This window comes from Bacillus rossius, chromosome 5 (genome assembly GCF_032445375.1).
Source record: "Bacillus rossius redtenbacheri isolate Brsri chromosome 5, Brsri_v3, whole genome shotgun sequence".
NCBI classification, from domain to species: domain Eukaryota; kingdom Metazoa; phylum Arthropoda; class Insecta; order Phasmatodea; family Bacillidae; genus Bacillus; species Bacillus rossius.
The window spans coordinates 51,404,848-51,429,220 of NC_086333.1; the positions used below are offsets into that span (position 1 = coordinate 51,404,848).

The following is a 24,373-nucleotide window of genomic DNA, read 5'->3' on the forward strand; positions in this document are numbered from 1 at the left end:
ATTAAATAATGGGAAATTTTGGTGGCACGATTTTTTTTAAATTATTGCTGGGACTGTTAATGAGCTAAAAATATTTACCATGAAGTTTAAAGTAATCATTATTTGAGGTTAGGATCTATTGCGGTAGTATTTTTATATATGGTTTTATATTTTCTATAGCAATAAACAGGTATTGCAATATTGACGACACAAATTTATTTTAACCGTACTTAAAATTATATATTTATGATGTATCAGTGATACCAATTTTTCATATTTCACAGACAAAATAGTTTCTTTAACACATACGTTAATTATTTAGAGGTTGAGGGCATTCGACTTCACTGATTTATACCATGACTCAAAGTCTCGTGGGACATAACGAAACACACACCGCATGTTGGTTTGTAATCACGAAATGCGGTACGTGTTTCGGTAGAGCGTGTAGCGTACCGCATGTCTACTCGAGGGTTTGTAATCAGGCAGCAGGCCTCTGAGATACCCCCCTCCATATTACCAATACTTTTCTCGCCCGTCCTGACTGTCACCTGTTTTGCAAAGCACCTGATGATCAGCTGATCACACGAAGTGTTTTTATATACACTGTCTCCGAAGGATAAGCATATTGGTTATAGTATGTCCATAAAATAATGCCCCAGTTATAAATTTTAATAGAATAAACTGAGAGCGTTGTAGAGTTTTGGTTCAAGGTCACAAAGAGTAACTCAAACCGTTTTAGATAAGCGCATGCGCTAGTACTGCTTTGTTTTTTGTTTCTCGCTTGCAGCGTCACCTACGCAAAATGGCGACTCCTCAGCGTAAAACATTTTGTGATCTGCAATTTGCCAAGAGTGAATCTGTAATTTCAGTTAAACGTGCGCCTTGTTTGTACGAGAGTGGTTGAACGTCAAAGTCCCTGACCGTTGGATTGGTCGTAATGGTCGAGACTACAGAGCTTTTTTTCGCTGGCCTCCACGTTCACCTCACATAACGCCATGCGATTTTTTTCCCCTTTGGGGCTTTATAAAAGCTCGTAACTACGTTCCGCCGCGACCTGATTATATGCCATAGTTGAGACACAGAACTGAAGAGGTTATTGCTTCCATTACTCCGGACGTGTTAACCAAAGAGTGGCAAGAAGTGGACTTTACGTTGGATGTGTTTACGTTTAACTAAAGGTATACATAGACATTTGGAAGAAAATCTCGGTTACTTTTAATTCATTTTGATGAATAATTGGTTGTAAATGGTCTAAATTTAACTGTTATAATATACCATTGAAATTGGGACATTCAATTATTGACACTCTATATGTGTCTTGAGGTTCTGGTGACCCGATGGGAGGTTTCGCACAGGATCCAATGACGGCATTCATGCAAGCAGTTCGAAGATTTCTACGATGGTTAACATAGAGTATCTATTGCATTTTTTACTAAAAAATCGTAATTTTTATACGGGGGTAAATACCCGGAAAATTCGCGAATTCGTCTGGCCGCAGGGTACAATTCAAAGTTAAAGGTGTGCTCAATAGCAATAACATTTTTATCCTTGTTAATTGGCACTACCAGATTCGCTTATTTTTATCCTAGCTGGGCACCGTTGACTCACGGTCGTAGAAGGGCGTATCCAAATAACTGAGGTCCAATTATGAACACAGTGCGAGTGTGTGAAGGTTTTCATTCTAACTTGCGACTAAATGAATGAGCAAAATTTCCGCTTTTCCATACAGGGGATTTTTGGCAGGCCGTTGTTAAATTTCAAAATAGATCACGTTAGAGTAATTTGATTAAAAACACATTTACTACTAACATTACTTTTAGTGGTCCTAGAACTGATAGTAATGCACTTATGAGAAGCCTAATAAAGGTATTAATTGTCTCTCGGACAGTTGCCTTCTATAAATTACTTCTTCGTAGAGAGTATAATTAGTATGTTCATTGAAAAGTTAATTAAGTACGCATTTAAATAAGTTGTTTAAGCTTAAATTAATTTTTTTCTCACTGCACAGGGATCGACCCAATGACCGAAAATGATCAATAAATTAATATAGAAATATTTTTATTAATACATTTTAACTTTTTAATGATTTCTAAACATTTAAATGTGGTTATCAATATGACAGAAAATATGATGGTGGATGCTATGATGTTTGACAATATGATGACTGACACTAGTGGGCCCTAGCGTATAAGCTAGCATACTCAACAGTTGACAAGAGAATTCCACATGTTGACCAATATGGCGACCAATATGAGCATAGACTACTATGATGTCTCATTGTCAGAAGTAAAATTTGCCTAGGTATATGTGGTGAGGGTCAGTCTGCTTGTAAATATTTCAGAGGAAGAATGTTTTGCCTAATTTTATTAGTACATCAACTGAGAATCAACCCCAGTTCTGAAGTCTCTGGATGTGTTTTTATTAAATAAATATTATATATATATAAGATCTCTAATTACTAACCTTCAAGCCGAGAACAGTTGATAAACCAGTAAAATATTGTTCTGGATAAAACAAACCAAAATTCGAAATTTTGTGTAGTTTAAGAGTTACGAGCATTTTCAAAAAGTTTTTAAATCCCTACTCAACACCAAAATGTGACTAATAAATATTTGCTACTCAATAATAAATAACTTTATTATTGACAATTCAAAATAAAATCAAACATGCTAAACTTTGCAAGGCAACAATATTGACTATTCACATTATAAAATAAAATTTTTGGTTGACTTAGCATTTATTTGTTTTAATTAGCCATTTTTTGCAAGAAGTAACTTGTTATGTAAGAAAGAAAAGTAATACATATGTCTGAGTATTCTGCGTTTTGTATTTTCGCAAAATATTCATTCATAATGTGTGTTGTGAAATGGACGATAATCATTAGACATATGTATTCGTAGTGTAGTATGTTTATTATTATGTTAATAACATCGCTCACATTTCAATATTATTAATCACCTTTCAATATTTAAGATTTAAATAAAAATTTCGTTGGGAAACGTGAAAGTTTAACGATATTTCTAAACACCAGCCGTACATAAAAACAATAAAAAAAAGTATATAAAAAGTAATAGAACAAACAGTGATAACAAACTTTTTGATATATATTCGTATACACATACATATATTGCACGATAAAATAAAAATAAAGGTTACTTAAGATGTTTCACCAAACGTTAAATGATAACGTTAAATGATATTTTAGCAGTAATTGGTCACAAAGAAATCACCGTAGCCTGGGGCACATAGACTTTTTCTGACACAGCTCATATCTTCATTTTTAAAGCAAAAATTAATTGCGGGTAAATTGGCGAAAAGAAAAGTTATTTTATTTTAAAAACACCGATAATTTAGTCAGAATTAAGCTTAATTTACGGTACTTGTAATTATTTTGTAAATACAAAATTAATAATCAACTATATTACCGATAATACCCAGAATTATGGAATTAATATAAATTTAGGTTGAATAAAATGGTTTTAGTCAATAAGCCCGTGAATATCAAAAAGAGAATAAAATTTAATATTATGTAGCTAGTTGTAAATGAAGTTGGCTTGTTTGATGTACCAGAAAAATTTTAACAACTCCCAAGAAAAAATTTAGTATCTTCTAGAACACATCAGTGAATATGTGGTTATCATCTAACATCCTAACAGGCATTGTTAATTCAACATCTGAAAATGTATGATACGTGTAAACTTCATAGTGACCATTTGAGGCTAAATGTTGACATCACTTTTTCTTTATTTAAAACTCTCGCCTAAAAAAGTAAAACACCAGCGCCTTTTAAGATTGTTTGTATTCCGTGCGCTTGTTTTACCAGTTCAGAATAACCGATCACAAATAAAACGTCTACTGGCTTACTTTTTCATTACCATTTATTTATTAAAATGCAGCACGGCGTGTGACCTGTGGTTCAGATGTAGGCCCTATTCGATTTATGCTGGTAGCCAGAACTGTACCTGGTCCTGTGGCCCTGAAGCTCGCTGTGATCACATGCAAGGGAAAGATTCAGAAGTTAACATATGAGTGAACCATCTCAACATTATCTCATTACATAATAAGTTAACATTGAACAGGAAACTCTTGTAAATTTTTTTTTTAAATATGGAATGACTAGTGATCGATCAAATCCCAATTTTCACGAATTCGAATCCCCAAGTATACTTAGAATTAGGGACCGGAAAAATTTTCGGGTTCAATTACTTCCAGGATAGACTTCACGATCCTCCGCATACTCGGGCAAATGTCACCTGTTCATTGGCTGCTGATTTGTGAGGCGTCTCAAATGGGTAATTTTGTTATTCGATACTTCTTTAGCTGAGGGTCTAAAAATTAACAGTTACTAGCGGAGGCAGAACAAAGTTATAATTATTTGCATTTTAGCATATCGCGAAATGAATTCGCTAATTTTTTAGGCCTCTACTTTGAATGTAACCCTCGAATCTGAATCTAGGTCTCAAGGGTCCTAAATAAAATAATGTACAAGAAATGAAAAATATTAATTATGGTATTATGGAGTTGAAAAGTTTAACCTTTTAAATGTTTTTTATGAACTGAGTTGCATGAATCAATACATATTTTAATTTTACTTATATATAATTACACGTTGAAAGTACAATACATTGGAAAATAGTAACACAATAAGCATAAAAAAATTGACCTAGTAAACTTCATATGTTATCAGTGTTGAAATTTTTAATTTTCTTTATTGCCACTAATAATTTTCTTCGCATAGTTTCCTTCGACTATCGAATTCTACAAATACTAAGGTTTTGATGGTATTTTAAGATTGCAGATATAACTTTTACAAACTTTTAGACAGATCAATTTCTGCACAAATTAATTCAAACGTTAGTTTTACTGTCAAAAAATATTACTAAATAAATCATACTATTATTATAAACGCGAAAGTTTGTAAGTATGGATGGATGTTTGTTACTCTTTCACGTAAAAACTACTGAATGGATTTTAATGAAACTTTACAATAATATAGCTTATACATCAGAATAACACATAGGCTACATATTAATATGAAATTCCATCCTTAAGGGAGTGAATAAGTGAAAATTTCATTTTATAACAGAAAAAAACATAGGTCATAGACATACAAATAGTGAGTGAGTGTCATTTCTCTATGTCTGCCACACGATCATACATATATTCTCCGTTCACTCTTAGCTGAGTTTTGAAATAAACAAACACCGTCATATCACTGCGCCGCGTCAGCAAGTGATAGGCTGAATTCATCTTGCGCGCCAAGTACTGGTTGCAACACACACACTTCAGTACAGTCGGTGCTAATAAAATAACGGAGAAGTAATATAATAGGAAGCACCGTAGCACTTTGTTCAGCGTAGGTGGTTCATTTTCGAAGAAAAAACTATGCACTTTACGACTAATAGCCGTCTTCAACAAAATCATCACAAGTTTTTATAACAGGATACTCACGTTTCCTTTTCTTCCCGGGAGATGTTAATGTCCCAGTGTCCTGTAATATTTCCTTGCACGAAGCACACTGCTCTTCGAAACACCCGTAAATTCCGCAGTTAAACTCGCGATATCGTTCACACGACAATCCGGATAATTGTCTGAAAATGTTTTAAAAACATTCAACACAATAGTTTTCTGTGCACTTTTCAAAGGCTTTCCCGTTCCGTGCTTTACAAAACTCGGTCCGGCGTCAGCCATAACAAACCGTGCGCGCGCGAATCCGAAATACAACTGTTGCGCCGGGCATCAACTGTACACACGGCGTCTGCTAAAATAATTGTAAGTAAATACTTGCTGACACGTTAAACTGTATTGGATATTAATGGTGAAACTCTATAATACTATATAACAACAATTGTTATAAAAAAGGCAGTGTAAAAATACTTACAAATGGTACGTAACCAAGGGACTATTTCTTGCGCACGAATAATGTGCGCGGCGGCCGGCAGCCAATAAAAATGTTTGTTTACAAGAGGCTTTGTTTATTCCAAAACTCAGGTAAGAGTGAACGGAGAATAGTAAGGTCTTGCAAATTCATATTTTTCTTCTTGGTGAGACCAGCCCGCTTAGTGGAGCTCGCAGCGGCTAGCAAAATAAAGGTGCTAATAACAGTTTGGTTCTTAACTTCGTCAATAGAGAGAGTTGCCTTGAATTTTAAACGCACCTTCGTTCGATGCGTTTGTCATGTCTTTAATTTTCGTTTGCCGTATGCGTTCTTATACCATTTATCCGATTGCGATTAAATTTTGGGTAGTTGTTATGCGGATGCCCGTGAAGGTTTCTGAGACGGTATAACTATTTTGCAATAGTTGGAGCACGAATTGTTTAAAAAAAATGTGTTTATTTCATATTATATAGAGGCACTTCGTCTGTTTTTGTTGTCTAAGTGCGCAAGCATGACACAATTTATTTAAATATAATAGAGAGACAGAGATAGAGTGATATATATATATACAGAGTGAGATTGAGAGACAGAGATAAGTTGACATAGAGCGAGGTATAGAGAATAAAATGGGTTAGATAAAGAGATATATAGATGTATACCGCTATATAGAGATTTATATATAGAAGAGATAGTGGGAGGTATATATGTATATATGTAGATATGAAGAGATAAATAGAGATAGAGAGATACATACATAGATGTAAATAGAGATAAATATATATTTAGAGATATGGATGGATGATTTGTATATGTGTAACTACTTTAAACATATTACAAAACAAAACTGAATGAGGCATTGCAATGCATGCTGAGCATTAGCTAGATAATGGAATCATTTCAATATTAGTAATCTCTTATTTTTCATATTTTTTCTATAGTGCTTTATAGAGTCTAGATTACATACAGACTACCAATTTTTAGATATATACAGGTAAATAACTATACACTGGCAGAACAAGTCTGTCGGGATCTGAAAGTGATATACATTATTTTGCACACTTGACATTCAAATTTAGAATACAATTACTAACTACATCTGATTTCAAAAAAGGTCCCCTTCACCCTGTTTTCAGCCCGGGCAACGCCGGGTACTGCAGCTAGTTTAAAATAAAGTTACGAAAACAAGTGCTGCGTTGAGATTAAATGTACAGTTTTTTTTAATTAATCACAAAAATATTTTTCTTAGTTCTTTTGCATTACTGTAGTTACTCTTTTAATGTCACTGGTTTAACTATTTGTTTGTATCTCATCTTCTTAAGATAATATTTAGCGTTTTCACACGTTTAGGTTAAGCACCAAACGTGACGTTCTGGAAAAATAAAGTAACTTTCAAGGTTATTTTATGTCCAGCAGGAATTTATTTAATTATTGTCATACAAGTCTTGAATAACTTCGTTATTTCAACTTAATTTTTGAAGATTGTAATATCTTAATAATAATAATAAAACTCATAACGGTCAGCTGCATGGTAATTGAAACATAATCCTTTTATTTAAAACGGAAAGTATAAATTGCTAAGTATCCAACAAGCACCGAACAACCTATTTTGTTCTAGTTACCGCTAAGTCCAAATTTAAAAGAAGACCCTTAAAAGTATACATGAAGCGAACAAATTGCTTGATATAGTCGGCAAATGCGTTATCCTTTCGTTGCCTCAATGTGTAAGCCATGAGTTTAAAAAAATTTGCAACTTTTTGTGCTGTTTTTTCATCCCTAAATATGCGGGTGCTGAATTAATAGGCATTTTAAGGGAATTTCCTTCACTTTACTACGAAGTTTGAAACCGGCAGAATACCATTTATTACTGGCTTGCCAGAATTTAATTACGGCTTTTCAAACCTTGTATGGATAGCAGAAAATTTTAATCAGAATATCTTAAAATCAGGAGGCCATTAGCATAGCTGCAAAAAATAAAGATTATAGGAAAATCTTAAAATAATAATTTTTACCACATTTCATTAAAAACAGATCAAATTTGAAACGTCCTGCTAAGTTTTGTGGTATGTTACGGAAATCAATTTAAGGCAAAATTTAGACACTGACCTGAATAGTTAACTGTCACAAGAGCCTACGAATACGTTTGCTAATCAATAATCATAAACTGTTCATCTAGCCTGTACTTAATTTGCATTATAAACACAATTTCATGATGTCCACATTCACAATAAGCTTTGGGATGCAACCGAGGCTCTTAGTAATCATATTCAGTGCACACACGGTTTATTTAACGCCAAAAACCTATTTAGACCCAAGTTCTTTGCAAGTTTCCGGACAAATAGAAGTTTTTTATAGTTGTTTCGAGGTGCTAAAGATAGCGAATTTTGGAAATTAATTTTTACTGACTTTGCAAGTATAAATATACTATTACTTAAAATTTATTATGGGTGTAGATGATTTATCGCGGGGAAATTTGGCTGTTTTGATAAGCTTTTATCATTGTCTCTTATCGGTTGAAGAAGATCGCCTCGCTTTTTATTCAGCCAGTGAGGAGATACATTCTGCAAAGTAGAACGTCCGGGATTCGCAGTAAAACACTACGCCTTGTAAACATTTTGTTTTAAAATCATAAGTGCAAGAAAAGATTAAAGTAAATTAGACTTAGGGGTGGCTCCAGGGGAGATTACGATTCTTTTAATTTTTACTGTCCTTGTTCGTCTTGTTTACTGTGAAGAAAATGGACGTTAATGGCAAAAGGAAGAATTTGATGGTTCCTAGCATCTAATTACAAGTGCTGCAGAGCAAAAAAAAGTGAGATATTTTTTTTTTCAGTACTTGGCAGTGACGTGTAATATCTAACCTCAGTAAAGAGCAAACTCATGTGTTCTCATGTTGCTCATGTTGTAAACAATTTTATAATACGAAACTCGGACCCGAAATTTAACGTGAAATTCCTTAAAATAATGCCGAACGTTGTAAATAAACTGATAAATTAAATAGTCACTTTTCAAATAATAAAATTTCTGGATGCGAATCACACACATGCTTCCTGCTCCCGCCGCTGGAATTTTCTGCCTGAATCGTAAACGTTGCTTGCCACCACCAAACGCAGATAGCGATCCGCAGCATGGAACAACAGGAAATATTAAGCCATTAGAAAAGGCTCCGGTATAACCCCGCAGCTTTAGACCTGATTTTCAACAAGGAATTTTATTTTAATACTGCCCATCTTGTTAAAATTCTCTAAACAGGTAGTATAATAAAGTTTTTCGCACACGTTAGAAGTTATACTTCTACGACATTAATAAAATATTAACCTGAAACATTTTAAAACAAAATGTAACACTAAATATATAAGTTTGTAATTTTTTTTTTTTGCAAATTACTGAAATCGGTCTGTAAATACTTCCTACATAAAAATTTCAACCTTATTAAGCTGATACAACATTATATTTTATAATGTTATTAAAAATGTAAAAAAAAAATCCGTGATGAGACTTGCACCTCGCTCCTACCACTGTGCTAGTACGTCTCAAGGGAAATTACAAGTAGAATATGTATTATTATCATTGTAATTCAAGTTTCCGTAGGTATTTTAGAACTTGTGATTACTTTCAACTATGACTATTTTAGTTTACCAACTATATTTCAGGGTAGTTTCACTGCCATAAAGTTTCATTTGGCATGTCCCATAATGTTTACGAAATTGACCATGTACGGATTTATGCTGCTGCACGTGGATCCGCCATCTTTGTGACACATTTCCGTTCATCGACTTCCGTTCCATTTTCCAGAAATTACGGCTACTAAATGTCGTATACCGAGAGATAAGATGTTTACACATCAAAAAATTGCAACTGGAGCTGAAGTATTTTTTGTAAAATTTACAAAAAATATTTCTAAAGTTACAAAAGTATATTTTGTAAACCCGCGTCTTCTGTACAGTAACAATAAAAGTAACAGTTACTCTACAAAAAAACAATTTTAGTGGTAATACGGAACTTCTGTAGGCGCTCATACGGTCAATGTACTGGGGAAGTTAGTTACACTGCCGATAGATGGCACTTTTTTTAAGTTTCGTCAAAAGGGTCGTTCCCAGTAAGGAGGGCTCACCTTGAGAACGCCCTTCCTGTGGCTTGTGACATTGTCAACTATTTGTTATCGAATATCATGTTCCACTGTTTCAGTTCCTGAGTGATAACAGTAACTAAAACGGAATCCATACAAACGCATTTGCAGAAATGCAGTATTGTTTTGTTGTAATTTCCCATAAACATATTGTAAAATGTACAGCAGTCGTTGCAATTTTTCAAAGAAAACAATTCTTGGCAACTGATTTGTAAAAAAATAATTGTTACGTTACAATTTTTTGACTGTGTGAAATAACTTCGATTTCAAATGAGTTTTAATGATTTAACTAACTATCTTTTCAAATAATTCGCTAAGTAGGCAAAGTATATTTTCTTTTTACATTGTGAACAATCAAAGTTACCCGATTAAGAATTGTTGCCTCATAACTCGTGCTAGAAATTCCCCCCCCCCCCCCAAAAGTTGCAATAGTTTACTTGATTTAATTTTGAATTGTTATCAATAGTAGGGTTATTTGTGTTTGCGTTGCAGAACGCTTGAGTCAAAGTATTTAATAATATATTTGTGATTAAAATCTTTTGGAGAAAATTCCTATAACTCTAAAGCAACATGTTTTGAATTTTTTTATACATTCAGAACTGTTATAAACTGGACTGTTAACTGTTTTTGGCTTCACGTTGTGTTATGCACGGGAAAATGGTTTTTGTAAATGGAACGGAAATACTGATGTAACATTACAGTTATTTGTAAACTTGTACATTTACATGAAAACGCCTGTATCACTAAAAAATAGTGTTCGCAGTAATACTGGGTTCGGATTCTTACCCAGGCATTTATGCTTTGTGTTGTCTCAGGTCCTGCAATATTCAACATAGTTTTACAGTATTAACTGCACACATTAATAAGCACAAAAAAGGGCAATTACTGTATATTCGATTATATATTCCATGGTTTGGAAAAAAATTATGATTGAATAAAACATTAATTAAAACATAAAATTATGCGCCAATTCTCGTAAGACGTTTAGCTCGAAAAACGTATTTCATATAGGAAAAAAATATCCATATCTATGTTTTGTTCAAACTTACAATATCTAACTGCATTATTACCAACTATTTCTTGGCAACTGGTTTCCAAAGGAATCTTTTGTTAAAGTACAGAACTTTTGTGTGTGTGGGTTAGCGTGTATATGTTACAGCCACGATCATGTTCAGCATGAAAGCTCGGTGGCTTCGCCCAGGCGACAATGGAGAAAACAGTCCCAGCTGCGACATAGCCTGTTTTTACCGCGGACGCCTGCACCTAATATCCAGCTAGAGGCTCTTGCCTCGCGCCTTATCAGTTGTGTATATTTGCTCGCGCATCACCATGGCAACTCTCACCTTGATATAACACCGTACCAATATAACTGCCACAAGGCCCACCTCCCGGCCGGATGGCAGTCGAAACTGAGCCTTGTCGACTTGCCTCGCGGCCGAACCCGCCCGGCACGTACACATCACAAGCGGCCATATATACGCGAGCAAACTTGGAACAGCTTTTCAGCGCGGTTATTATTTTACAGAGCGGGTGTTTTCCCCTCTTCCCCCCCCCCCCAACCCAGCGCCTATTATATCCCTTCCCCCCTTTTTTCTTCAGGTTTCGCGAGGGCAAATTCCGGGCAACGCTAGCTTTATTCGCTGCTTCACGAGTCGCACGCGGGAAACAGTCCCAGGCTCAACAGGCGGTTGCTCCCGCTCAGAGGGAGGGAACAGAGCCATCTTTTTTTTTCCTTTTCCCAACGCGGTCGCGGAAAAGAAGATGGAGAGGTCCACCGGGCCGCCTAGTTTCAAAATGGCCGCCGCTGGGTGTGTGCTCCGAGCGGCGTCGTGAGTCACCGCGGTATTTTTTTTTCTCCCCCCTCCTCCTTCCTCCCTGGTCCACCTCTCTTCGACGCACCTATACGTTGGTTTGTGACAAACCTCCCCTTCCCCCCCCTACCTTTTTCAACCCGTGATCCTTTTCCCATTCTCTCGTTCGAGTGACAGTTGACGATCACGAACCGGACCGGAGGCCTCGCATCGAGCCTGCTCTCCATCCGCCGCACACACGGATGCACGGATTTCACTCGCCGATCCGCCGTCTCAGCGCCTTGGTGACGTTAAAATTTACAAACTGGTGAGTTTATCACTAACTAAGAAATACATGTTTTTTTAACTAAAAACATTTGGGTGGGATTTCCTCAAATGACTTCAAGCGTTGTATTGAACGTTACGTCGCGGTACGTAGCTGTTTTCATTCGCTTGCTTCGGACGCGGAGTTTTCCACACTGTTGTGACGGGAGCTTGCGGTGGCTAGCTTCTGCACTTACTTGCTGTGGGAACTCGGGCCTTAGCAGCGAGGCGGTAGGACGCAGACTGCAGACTTCCCCCCCAGCGACGAAGGACCGAAGGACCCCGCGGCGGTACTCGGAGGACTCGTCGCCGCTCGGCCGTCGAACCCGTGGCAGGACCCGCGCGGTCCAGCGAGCGCCGCGCCGGATGCTGGCTTGCCCGCGCGCATCCCCGTGGCACACTGATCCAAACCCGGGCGCTATAAAACAGAGATATTGTCGCACCGGGAGATATTTCAGCCACCTTATCTTCGCCTCCTCCATATTTTTTTCTCACCTTCTCCCCCGCCCCTCCCCCCTCGTATACCCCCTTGTGAAGAGAGGGGCCTATCTGTAGATTGTCTCTGCTGGTTACACGGCGCAGTATCTCAGGATCGTTTGGTTAGGCTGATGTGTGCGGCGAAGGGAGGGCGGGCGGAGGTGAATCGCTTCCCACTTATTTTTATAATGATAGCAGCGTTTAACGACGATAATACTGTTTGTCTAGGTACGACTGGCAAACAGTATTTTACTATAAGGTCCCCCGGGCCCGCGTATCTCTGCATACGAGTCGCGTTCCGACAGATGCTTGGCGAGGTGGGTTATTAGTCACGATAAGAACTGATTAACCCCCCTCCCCCCCTCTTCCTACTTCTTCCTCCTACCAACGAGTTGCTCGTCGCTTGTTCCAACATCCCCGCCGGGTGCAGCGTCAATAGCCGAATAAGATATGTATGCACCGGGCGTGATAAAAAAAACTTTTTTTATTTCCCTTCTCCGGAACGGTAGCCGGGCGCCAGATAAAGCCCGTATCAAAACATCCGCGGCGTCTGCGAGGATTCTCGCGATAGCGCGACGCGGGACACGCCCCGCCGAACAACTGCCGCCATGTTCGTTGGGTCCGCGCAGTGGCGGATCCAGGATTTTGGTTTGGGAGGGGCTTGACCCAGCTGAGGCTAGGCTTTATCAAGGCAAATACTAAAACAATAGTGGACCCAGATGCTTTTGGAGGGGGCTTGAGCCCCTTAGCCCCCCCCCCCTCCCCTCTGGATCCGCTACTGGGTCCGCGCGCCAGTTCCCAGCCGATACAAATACGTATTTAAAAGGGATTTTGGTTTGACGTTTGTTTTAGGCGTGACGCAAACTACTACAACCTGAATTTATAACTTTGTGGTTGGTTAGATATTATTTCAATAATTCAAGATCTAAGATTAACATCGACTTAAATCTCGTAAGCCTACATAGCTAATTTTTTTTAACGTAATATTTATATTCGCTGTGGGCTGTAATATATGTTGCTTAAAAGTTTCTTCAAACAACATTTTTAATCCTTATTTAATTACTAGATCTTGTTGATTAGGTACTAAAAGCAACAGAAAATTAAAAAAATACAATATTTTTTAAGCTTAAGAAGGTAGCAATAGTTTGTATGCGAATATAGCTAAGCCTACTCCATTATATGATAAGTTAAACCCATGAAGACGCGGCCTAGGTACGTATAAAAACCATTCTAAATAGAAACCATCACTTTTCAAGTCAGCGAACAAGAAAATAACACATACCTATGTCACTTTGAAGTGGCGACTAAGGAAAAAAAACTCAAGAGTGTTCTTTTACTTGAAGATAACACTTAACTGTCCCAGTTTTGTACCGTGTTTAAATAGATTTCTATAATGTGAATATACAAAATAATACTCTTTTAAAATGAACAGTTGTGAGGATAAAATATGCCTTAAAAACATGAACTTTTTTAATTTTCTGGTTTGCTGAGTGAGGTAGCTACTAACCGTTCCCATATTTGACCTTATTGAAGGTCTTAGACATTCCACGCATACGAAGTTCTCTCAATACAAAATTGGTAACCATTTTTGTGTAACTTATTCATTGCATCGACTCATACTGTCGCCTTGTAACAAGGAAACTGCAAACCAGTAAAGTACAACACAAAACTTATGTATTCGAAATGTCATTGAGATGGAAGTAGATATATTTTTTTATTTAGACCTGTGTAGCCATAAATATATTAATACAACTTGTTTCCAAGGAACTGCAGAAACCGCAACTATTGTAACGAAATATATCTTAGCTATAAATGAAATAATGTATTTTTATAATATAAAAATTATTCCGCTCATTTTATTTATTTCAAGAAATTAAATAATGATCGAATCAACATTAAATATAACATGTTTTATTCAAAATGAACTAAAAGCAGATTCAATAATTTTTATTTACGAAATCATATCACACAGAAATACAGTTTTGTACTTGATATCTGAATTTAGTTTTTTATTGCAAAAAATCTTAAACAAATATTTTCTACGTGTACTAAATGGTTAAGTTTTATGATTTAAATCAATAAATGGCCATGTGATTTTTGCTTTTTATTATGACAACCAAAATTTTTCAATCTGGGCTTTTGTGCATGATAAATTATATCTAGCCATTGCATATTTAGCTCTTAGCAGAAAACCGTTACTTTTAGGGCACGGTTCTGGCGATTTGCCCCAAACCTCCGGTTTTCCAGATCATACTGATGAATCGCTCTCGTTTGCTTACTATTTATTATCAACATGAAGAAACACAACCATATTTTGCCGCTGTTGATTGCCGGAACAAATCAAGAAAGTATTGTAAAGTGAAGGAGGTTCGCAAGCTTTCTCATCCATTGTCTGAAGTGTCTTGTCTTGTGGATTTTAGCCGCGTTCGAACTTGCAGTCACCAATTTCAGGGTAGGTAACTACTGGCATCTTCAGGATATTTATCCTGTTATCTATTCTGAAGATGGTGACTGCAAGGTTGACTGAAACTTTGCTGAAATCTACGCCATTTACGCGGATAGAACCTACAAGCCCAGTAACTTGTAAAGTAGCTAAATTAAAAAAAATTGGAAACCTACTTTTTAACAGACCACGAAAAAACTGTTTCATGGCCGCAATAAAAAGAATCGATGCACACCCCTCAAATATACAAAACTATTTTGTATTTTTCGCAAACTAAAAAATTTGTGTCTTAGTCACAAAATTTTTATTCAGTTTATATATCATGAAAAAATAAAGGATAAACAAATAGTGGAAGAAAGGGAAGTCTTTACTGTATATTTAACAAGTGTTAGAAGGTTTTGTTAATATTTGAATGTGATTCTCGTCAGTTAAAGACATAGTATTTTTTTTATCAAAGGAACAGAAATATTCACGTAAACGTGACAGATATTTTTAAAATTTGTACATTTACATGAAAACAAGTGTATCACTATAAAACAGTAGTAGTATATTATAGTAGGTCTGGTTACAGAGTCTGATTACAGGGTAGGGTTTATAATAGTAAGCCTGGTTACAGCAATAGTAGCATATGAAGGATAATATGCCATCATCGGCTTACTGGAGGCTGGTAGTAGAGGAATTTAAGCTTCTTTTAGGACTTTCCACCATATTTATTGAAATTAATATTTTTTTACTTAAAATGGAATTATTTTCATAGCTCAAGTATCAAACAATGGACAGGAATCGAACATATAAATCAGTATATTAATTTCAGATTTTTTAAAATTCTTTTTTTATAGTTAAATAATTACGAATTTCAAATATGGCACTTAAATTTAAAGATGGTGGGAACCACAGTAATAAATTATTACTGCACTCTAGCTCTAGCAGGTAATAATTAAACTAACATGGCAGCATGCACTCTAGCAGACGAAAACAAGATGGCGGACATTACATAATACTAGCTCGCGATATATAATTATACATTGGCATTAGTGATAGGAGGTCAGTCTATCGGTGGCTTCCGTGGAGTATGGATCGGTTGCTTTTTTATTTTTGCCCTCATCGGTTCGAACCGGGGACTCCGAGCTCCATGACATGAGTGTTTTTTAATTAAAATTGTATTGAAAATTTTATATAATTAGTTTCTTATACATTTTCTAATTTTTTACCATTTTTTTGTTAATTATTACGGATTTTCAAGATGGCGGCCGTAAAGAAAATTGCAATGGTGATGTCATAATTAAAAATGGCGGGAATTTCTAGTTAACAAAATTGTGGAAATAAAATGGCGGAATCCAAGATGGCGGCCGAGGTCAAGGTCAAGATCATCCAAGATGGCCGCCGTGACAGAGTATTTGGTCATTTACCCCCATCTGCAATCCACACCCTGAACTCTGTAGCCGGACCTACTATTATATACTACTAATAGTGTTTCAGTTATACTGGGTTCGGATTTTTACCCTGGAATTTATGCTTTGTGTTGCCCCAGTAACTTCAATAGTAAAAATTATTTGTAAAACATTACATTACATGATTTCCATCATAAACTGCCAACATTAATAAGCGTAATAAAAAAATAAGTCAAACTGTTGAATATTCGATTAACTTTTCCATAGTTTGATTAATTTATGCTTGAATGAAACACCAATTAAAATATAAAATAATGCACCAATTTTCGTTAGAAACACACGGTATTATTTCGAAAAATTATTTCATACATGCAGAAATAATCATAACCATGTGTTGTACAAAGTTACAAAATCTTTTTTTTTTGTTAGTATTACAAACTATTTCTTGGCAATTGTTTTCCAAAGGCATTTTTTTAAAAGTATAGAATTTTTTTTCTTGGTACGCAGGATTTCATTTGTGGATTGAAAGGACAAAATAATTGGGGGGGGGGTGGGGGAGGGGGTTGGGGGGACATGCATATATATAACTTAATTCAAGTAAACTCTCAAATGCAGTTATTTTTACTACTTTATAATTTATTGTACTATGAGAGATACATGCCACACGCCACTGAGCGCAGCTAGACACCACTTGGTGTATATATGTTATAATCAAATCTTATTATTACATAATTTTTTTTCTTGTTTTTAATTAAAGTATTTAATATAAATTATGGTATATATTAATAGTGATATTATACTTAAACAAAATAACTTTATTTTATTTTATTTTATTTTGAGGGAACGATAGCTTGTTTAGAATTTTCTTCCGGGGGAGGGGGGGGGAGAGAGAGATATCTCCCATCATCCACACATTTTTACACCATTGTTGTGATGTCATATGTAAAGTAATAAACATTACAATATACTTGGTAATTTATTTATTTCTATTTATTTATTTATCTTATTTTAAGTGGCGAAGTTTAAACCAGTTGACAAACGTAATTTTGTACATTTTGCTGTAATTGCTAACTCACGTTTCATTAAATCAACAAAAATGAAGCCCTCTTCGTCCTACAAAAAAATGGTGGTCATCATTTTTCGACTCGAGTACGGAGATTGATAAACCCGTTCCTGTAATTGTTTACTGAGCGCCTGTACTTAGGCTACACGCATTGTGTATTCGAAGTCCATAATGCCTATGGCCGAGGCGTCTGTTCCATTCCCAGGCGGCGAACTTCTATGAAGAGTGGGTAAATAAACTAGTAGAGCGTTGCGAAAAGTGCTTGGAACTGAATCGCGACTATGTGAAAACGTTATGTTGGCATGAAGTAAACTAAAACTTTCAATAAAACGTTTTTTACATTAGTTTATTATTTTAATGACCAAACGGTACTTACTTTCCGGACATGCCTCGTATATCAACACAAACGTATCGCATAAAGTTTTATATGAGATATCTACTTCTCTATCAAAATTTATTTTAGTTGAAGGACTATTAGCAACACAAAATAATACATATATTTTTTTCAAATTTAAACAGTTGACACACTGATTCTTTGAACTAAGTCTTGGACAACTTAGGAAGGAAATAAAAAACCTTAATTTCTGGTTAAATTAGAAGATATATTTATCACTTTAAATTAATACTTTTCCATTTGGCCACTGCTCCTACAAAGAAATACATTATTGGATGATAAGGCGTAATACTATTTATGTATGGGTGTATTCTCGATTTTTGTGTCACACGGAAGCATTTTCAATATTTTTTTTTGTAGACGCACTAGTCGGTTACTAAAAAACTTGTATGCTAAGACAATGAGCTGTAACAGTTACTTTCAATATGAAAATTAATGTTTGTTTGTTTGTCCCTTATGCGTTACTAAATCATTCACCCGATTGCGATGAAACTTTGCATACATGACCTTTGAAACACAAGGGAGGTCACTGTCTAGGTGAGATTTCGATAAAGCCAACACTTAAAGCAGAATTATATGTCATTTTTAACGCATAGTTCATCCGATCCCTACGAAATTTTGCTCAGATTACCTACAAAACACGAGGAAGGTGAGGTGAGATAACGTATAATAGGTGGCTCGCGAGTCGTTTCGGATAGATGCCATTAAATATTTTATGGCAGTTCCTCTTTTCTATGGTACGAATAATAATGGTGCCGCGCGTGTCGTATCCATGGAGGTATTAGTCTATGGAGTGGGGTTCTGAAGTTGAAATCAGCTGTTTAGTAACTGGACTAACAAAACAAATCGTAGCGTTCCTAAACCATTTATCCAATTGCGATGAATCTTTGTTGAGTTGTTGTGCGCAGGCCCGCGAAAGTTTCTGAGTTACGACAACCATTTAACAATAGGTGGGGTGCGAATCCTTTCAACAAATGTGTGTATTTCATATAGTTTAGCGGCAGTTCGTGTGTTTTCGTTGTATGAGTGCACACGCATGACCGAATTAAATTGAATTAAATTTAAAAGAGAGATAGAGATATATAGATATATAGAGATAGAGCGATATATAGAGGGGATTAGAGTGATCGAAACCGATAGAAAGAGGTATAGAGAATTAGATGGAGATCTATATATATAAAGATATAGAAATACGGGTATATAAAGAGATTGAGGGTGATATAAAGTGATATATTTTTGTATAGAAAAAATAAAGAGTGATACAGATATAATGATACATATTCATGTATGTGTAAATAAAGAGTGTTATTGAGTAATAAATACATAGAAAAATATTGGGCGATATAGACATATACTGAGAGATACGGTGAAATATTGAGGGATATAGATTTATATGTAGATGTTAGATAGATCAAAGATAGAGCAATAGAGACAGAGAGATGCTTTGGATATTTATACTTCAAAAAAATATAAAAATATAAATGAGTCATTGCAACGCATGCCGGGAATTAACTACGTTCTTTATTTAATTTTTTTTGTGTGTTACCTAACTGGACAGCTGTTATAGTTAATAGTGTTTAAAGTATAACCTAAAATCGTTAAAATGGCCACTGTAGCCAGCCAGAACTTTTAGAATGGTACTTGACAGCTAATTATGCAAAAATAAATTATGCAACGCATTTTTAAAATATTTAATGAAAATCATATTACTTAAAAAGTCTACACGTAGAACTGTGTTTCACGTAAATATTAGGTAAATAATCAACCGCTAGGGGTTCATCCACCTCAAGGGGCAGGATACGAATTTATTATGCTTATAAAAATAATGTATTTACTTACGGTTTTAAATACATTCGGGATACAATTATGAGTAATTGTATATAAATAGCTTTAAAATTCAACAAGTATTTATAAATTTGTTTTGAGAAACTTAAAGGCCAATTCATATTTTAAAACTAGCATGAACAAAGATTTTATAATCGCGTGGAATGCAGTTTTGCATGTGGCCTTTGTCGTAAGCATTGAATTTTTAATTTTTTTTAATACATTAAAATAATTATACTTTTCCTAATAGCTAGGAACATTATACATTTAGGGTCAGAGAAAACAGAATTTTTATTTATTTACGAAATGTAGCCTAAAACTAAAGAGTTGTTAGACAAAGTCTACACACAAACGGTTAATGCATAATTGTATAGCACACGATTTACTCTAGGAATGAAATATAATATAGTATCTAAGGTTTTAAAAATAATTTACTATCACATATTGAAGTTATTAAACGATTCATAAAATAATTAACTATAGTAATATTATTCACTCAATTTAAATCGTAGGCAAATTACAAAATAAAATATGTAATACAATTAAGGAAACTACCTCATCAAAAGAAACGTCAGCGTATTTTGTAACAAATTGATACTTCTCTCCAGAAAATAAGTACTAATAGCATACCCAGGGGCGTAGGAACCGGGGGGGGGGGGACAGGGGGGACGTGTCCCCCTGAACTTTTTGGGTGGAGGGGACTGTCCCTCCAACTTTCTAGACCGTGATATTTTTATTTTATAATATTATTCTGCCTAACTTTATTTGTAATTTCTTCACTCATTAAATTTTATCTTAAGGAAAGAATAATAATTTTAACATTGATGTATCCAATGGTTAGATACAAAACTGCTTAAAAAGCGCTATTTTGCACTTTTAAAATCAAAATTTTCCTGTGGAGGACCCCCGGACCCCCAGTCTTAGTAAGAGGGGAATGGGTTTACATGACATCAAAATCATTATTTGTCCCCCCCAACATTATGAACACAGCTACGCCAATGCGCTCCGATATATCAAGGGACCTACGTAACAAGATAATTGCGCTAACGATTTTTAGCCGCACTGCACGATGTGTTTAGTAATGATAAAGAATAATGAAACAAATTTATACTACTTTGGCGTTTCAAGTACTGCCAAAATAAATAAGTATTATAATTTGAAAAATCATTTATTTAAAACCTTTAAATAATTCATGTTGATGTGTTTTTTACTGAGCATTGTACATTTTCTTAGATTGATTTTATCAGCTATATATAGGCATAAAAACACTCAACTGTGGTGAAACTTTTTTTTAATAAAGCATTCGTGTTTCTAAATAAGTTTTAATGTTACAGCGTTTTGTGTTTGTGTGCTTATTGCTATTGGTGATGCAAATAAAATACTGAAAGGTTTGTGGGAGGGGGGGGGGGAGGAAACTGCTTGTGTACGTTACAAAACGGTAACATTGTGCTCGATTGTGCTCTGCCGTGACGAATCACAAGTGTTTACGAATCACTTTCTGGGATTTTCTGTCGGTTATTACACTTACCTTTTGTGTTAGCCATACAGAATTCCTCAGCTCAAACCAACGCTATTTCTGAATCTGAACACGAATGGCAAAGGAAACACGCAGTCGTTGCGCAATACGGTAAAAAAAACAAACAAAAAAAACACGGTATTGCGACGCACCTCAGCCGCCGCCATCTTGCGGCTGATAAGCCTTTTTTTTTCCCCCCTTCTTTCGCCTGTCAATCGCCCGTCTCCGGGGATCCCATGGCGGCTGGCCATTTGTTTGCACAGCCTGGCCGAAGGAAGGAGTGGTTGGTGGAGGAGGGGGGCGACGAAGAGCGAAAAGGAGAGAGAGAGGGGGGGGAAATAGAAGCCAGAGTGACAGTGAGAGAGAGAGACAGACATCGCCGCGTCACTCGGCGCGAAAGCCAATCACGCGCCACCTGAAAGACTTTCCGTTGTTCTTCCATATATATTTTTTTTTTCCCCCGGTTCAAGCCGCCACACACGAATCCCGAAGACGGTAAAAAAAGAAAAAGAAGTACTTGTTGTAGCCGCGGGCCGACACCCGGGTGGCGAGGGAGGGCAGTCTCGCCGAGTCTCGTCCGCGGTCGTCGCCTGCGGGAGCGCGCCCAGTGGACACCTCCAGAGCCGCCGCCGAAGACACCGCGCGCGACACAGACCTCCCCCAGGTGAGCCGCCGCCCGCGATAAAGGGGGGGACCCACTATCGCGAACCTCACCGCCGGGTTATCGTCTGCCCTCCTGTATCGCCCGACTGTAAATCTCGCTGAGATTATAAAAATTTTCATCGATATTATTATTTTTTTTTAACTGAAATTATCAAAAAAGATACGTTATTCCGATCAGCGGGTATCTTGTATGCTTTATTTTGTATTATTTTTCTATTTCATTTCACCACCGCAGTCGGTCGGCCAGCGATCCTCCTGACTCCACATTCAGTTCCTCGTCACTCTCAGAAGGTCTGCTTACACTCGGACATATTGTGCTAATCATACCAAGTTAAAATAAAAGCTCGTTCTTTGAATGAGTCTTGCAACTTTTTTTTTTTTTTTTCGTTGGTCGTCATACAAGGAAAAACTTAGGAATGGATCGCAAGGAAGAATACGCAGACATGCGGAGAGCCAGGCATTATCAGCCGATATCAAGAGCTTGGACAACTCCGAAGAATAAATTCCTTTGCAGGAATTTAGTCAGAAAAAAAAATTACCAGCCTAGACGAACACACTAGGCTTACAAACGACGAGGACAGATGGAATAAGAAGAGTAAATTCATTGTTGTAGCTTAATAATACTCGTTAAAAATTCTTGCTTCGTTCCGAAAATCCAGGCGGACATTGGTAAGTAATTTTTCGCAAAATTAACTCAGATTCCCAGTGACAAATTATCCACTGATCTTCGTACATTTGCGGGTAGGCTGAACATGACATCACAAGAATTACCTACTGGCGTATTCACAAAAATATAATAAAACATCTGTAAACACCACAGCATAAACTCGTTCACACTCTTCTTCCTTCCTCGGGTATGTTTATCATGTTTAAAAATTGTCATATCACAACACGTGTTTTAGTGTAGTTAAAATTATAGTGTTAGGTAAATCTGAAACCGTATTTTTTATGAAACCTGTCTTTAAGAATATAATTTTATTATTTTTCTATTTTCGTTTTTAATATCTTATATGATTCTGTTACACTACTTTTAGTATTTTCTTATTTTTTAATTTTTAATATATTTTTTTTGTTAGTATTTTTTTATCTAGTTTGTATCGTAGGTATTTGTTAGTATGTTTTAATTTTCTTGGTTATTTTTTTATTTATGTTTACTTAGTTATGTCAGTTTTGTTTTAGTATCAATTTACACATACTTTGGAAAACATTTGTGTGGTTAAAAGTGGAAGACTAGGCGGATACGCCTTAAATTCACTACATAAAGAGTCAGTAAAATAAATACATAAAATTACTCCAGAATACAGAAAACAATAATCATAGTTTCTAGGAAGATCCCAGTAATCTGGAACCACGAAGTTTCTCGTTTAAGGTTCATTATTTACTGAAAAGTCTGTAAATTACCTTAATATTTAAAAGCGTAAATATATGTAAATATTTTGCCAATTACTCTTTTCAGTGTCTTCAACAGTAAATTTACGTATTTTGATAAGTAATCAGAACCCATGTTTCTAAAATTCAAATATTACTTCCATCCAAACATACGTTAACTAGTAAAATATCTAATAATTAATAATAAAAAATTTTCAACTATTCGGTGAATGATATACTGTTTTATACTTAAAATCATGAGAAAAATGTAGGGACAACATATATAATGACCGGTGAACGTATGGATACAAACCAAACTGTAAAATTAAAAAAAATTCTGTTACAACCACAAAATAATTTTTGGGGTCTATATTAACAAAACATATTCGAACTGCCACATTTAATGCATGAACCGTTCATTGTGTGATGAATACCTTAGAATGTTACAAGAAGACTAAAAAATGGATAAAATAAAATTAATATCCTCCTTTTACAACATGTTAGCGACAAGCTGAAATAATATAATACATACATTACGATACGTGTATGTACTGCCGATGCAGTGAAAGGTGCAGGGATATGAAATAATTCGCATCTACATATGCGAAAATCATTAGTAAAACACCTTAAATTACCGGACAGCACGTATAGCTACCCAGCCACAGCATCTATCATACAAATCTCAGGACAGTGCCTCGTACATTGTAAGAAGGAAAAGTAAGAAATCATTTTAAAATGACCTGAACTAAATCATTAGACGCAACAATAAAATGTCGGGTGTTTTTAAGAATTCACTCATGACAAATCCGTTCAGTGTTTGGAATTTTGCGTAAAACTTTTTATTTTTAATCATATGCATTCCGAATCCATATGTCATGTGTTCTTGAATTAGCAGTTACTCTTAGTCTCATTGAAACAAAACTCCACAAATTTTCACCCCTCCCTTCATTTTGCCCAAAAGGATATCGTAAAAAAATCAGCTATTCTTTTTTTTCAAAGGGCCCATTTGGAAATTCACAACTCCGTATTTTGTGAATACAGCAATAATTTTTTTTTTTACTTTTTCCCTCCCATTATATATGACCCAATATTATCACATTTTTACTACATCAGGAGTGATATATAAACAATAATCATA

The 24,373-nt window shown here is 35.6% G+C and overlaps 1 protein-coding gene across 3 annotated transcripts in view; it reads right to left on the reverse strand.

The window, feature by feature from the left end:
• The window catches only part of LOC134532363 (uncharacterized), a 44,321-nt gene extending 23,017 nt beyond the window's left edge, over nt 1–21,304 (reverse strand). For all 3 annotated transcript variants that reach the window (XM_063368795.1, XM_063368797.1, XM_063368796.1), the window contains exons 1-2: nt 21,217–21,304; nt 12,294–12,514 (exon numbers count right to left, since the gene is read on the reverse strand). In XM_063368795.1, coding sequence (XP_063224865.1) covers nt 12,294–12,514; nt 21,217–21,232 — 237 coding nt within the window. In that variant the 5' untranslated portion in view covers nt 21,233–21,304. The remainder of the gene's footprint in view (nt 1–12,293; nt 12,515–21,216) is intronic.
• Between the last annotated feature and the right edge of the window lie 3,069 nt (nt 21,305–24,373).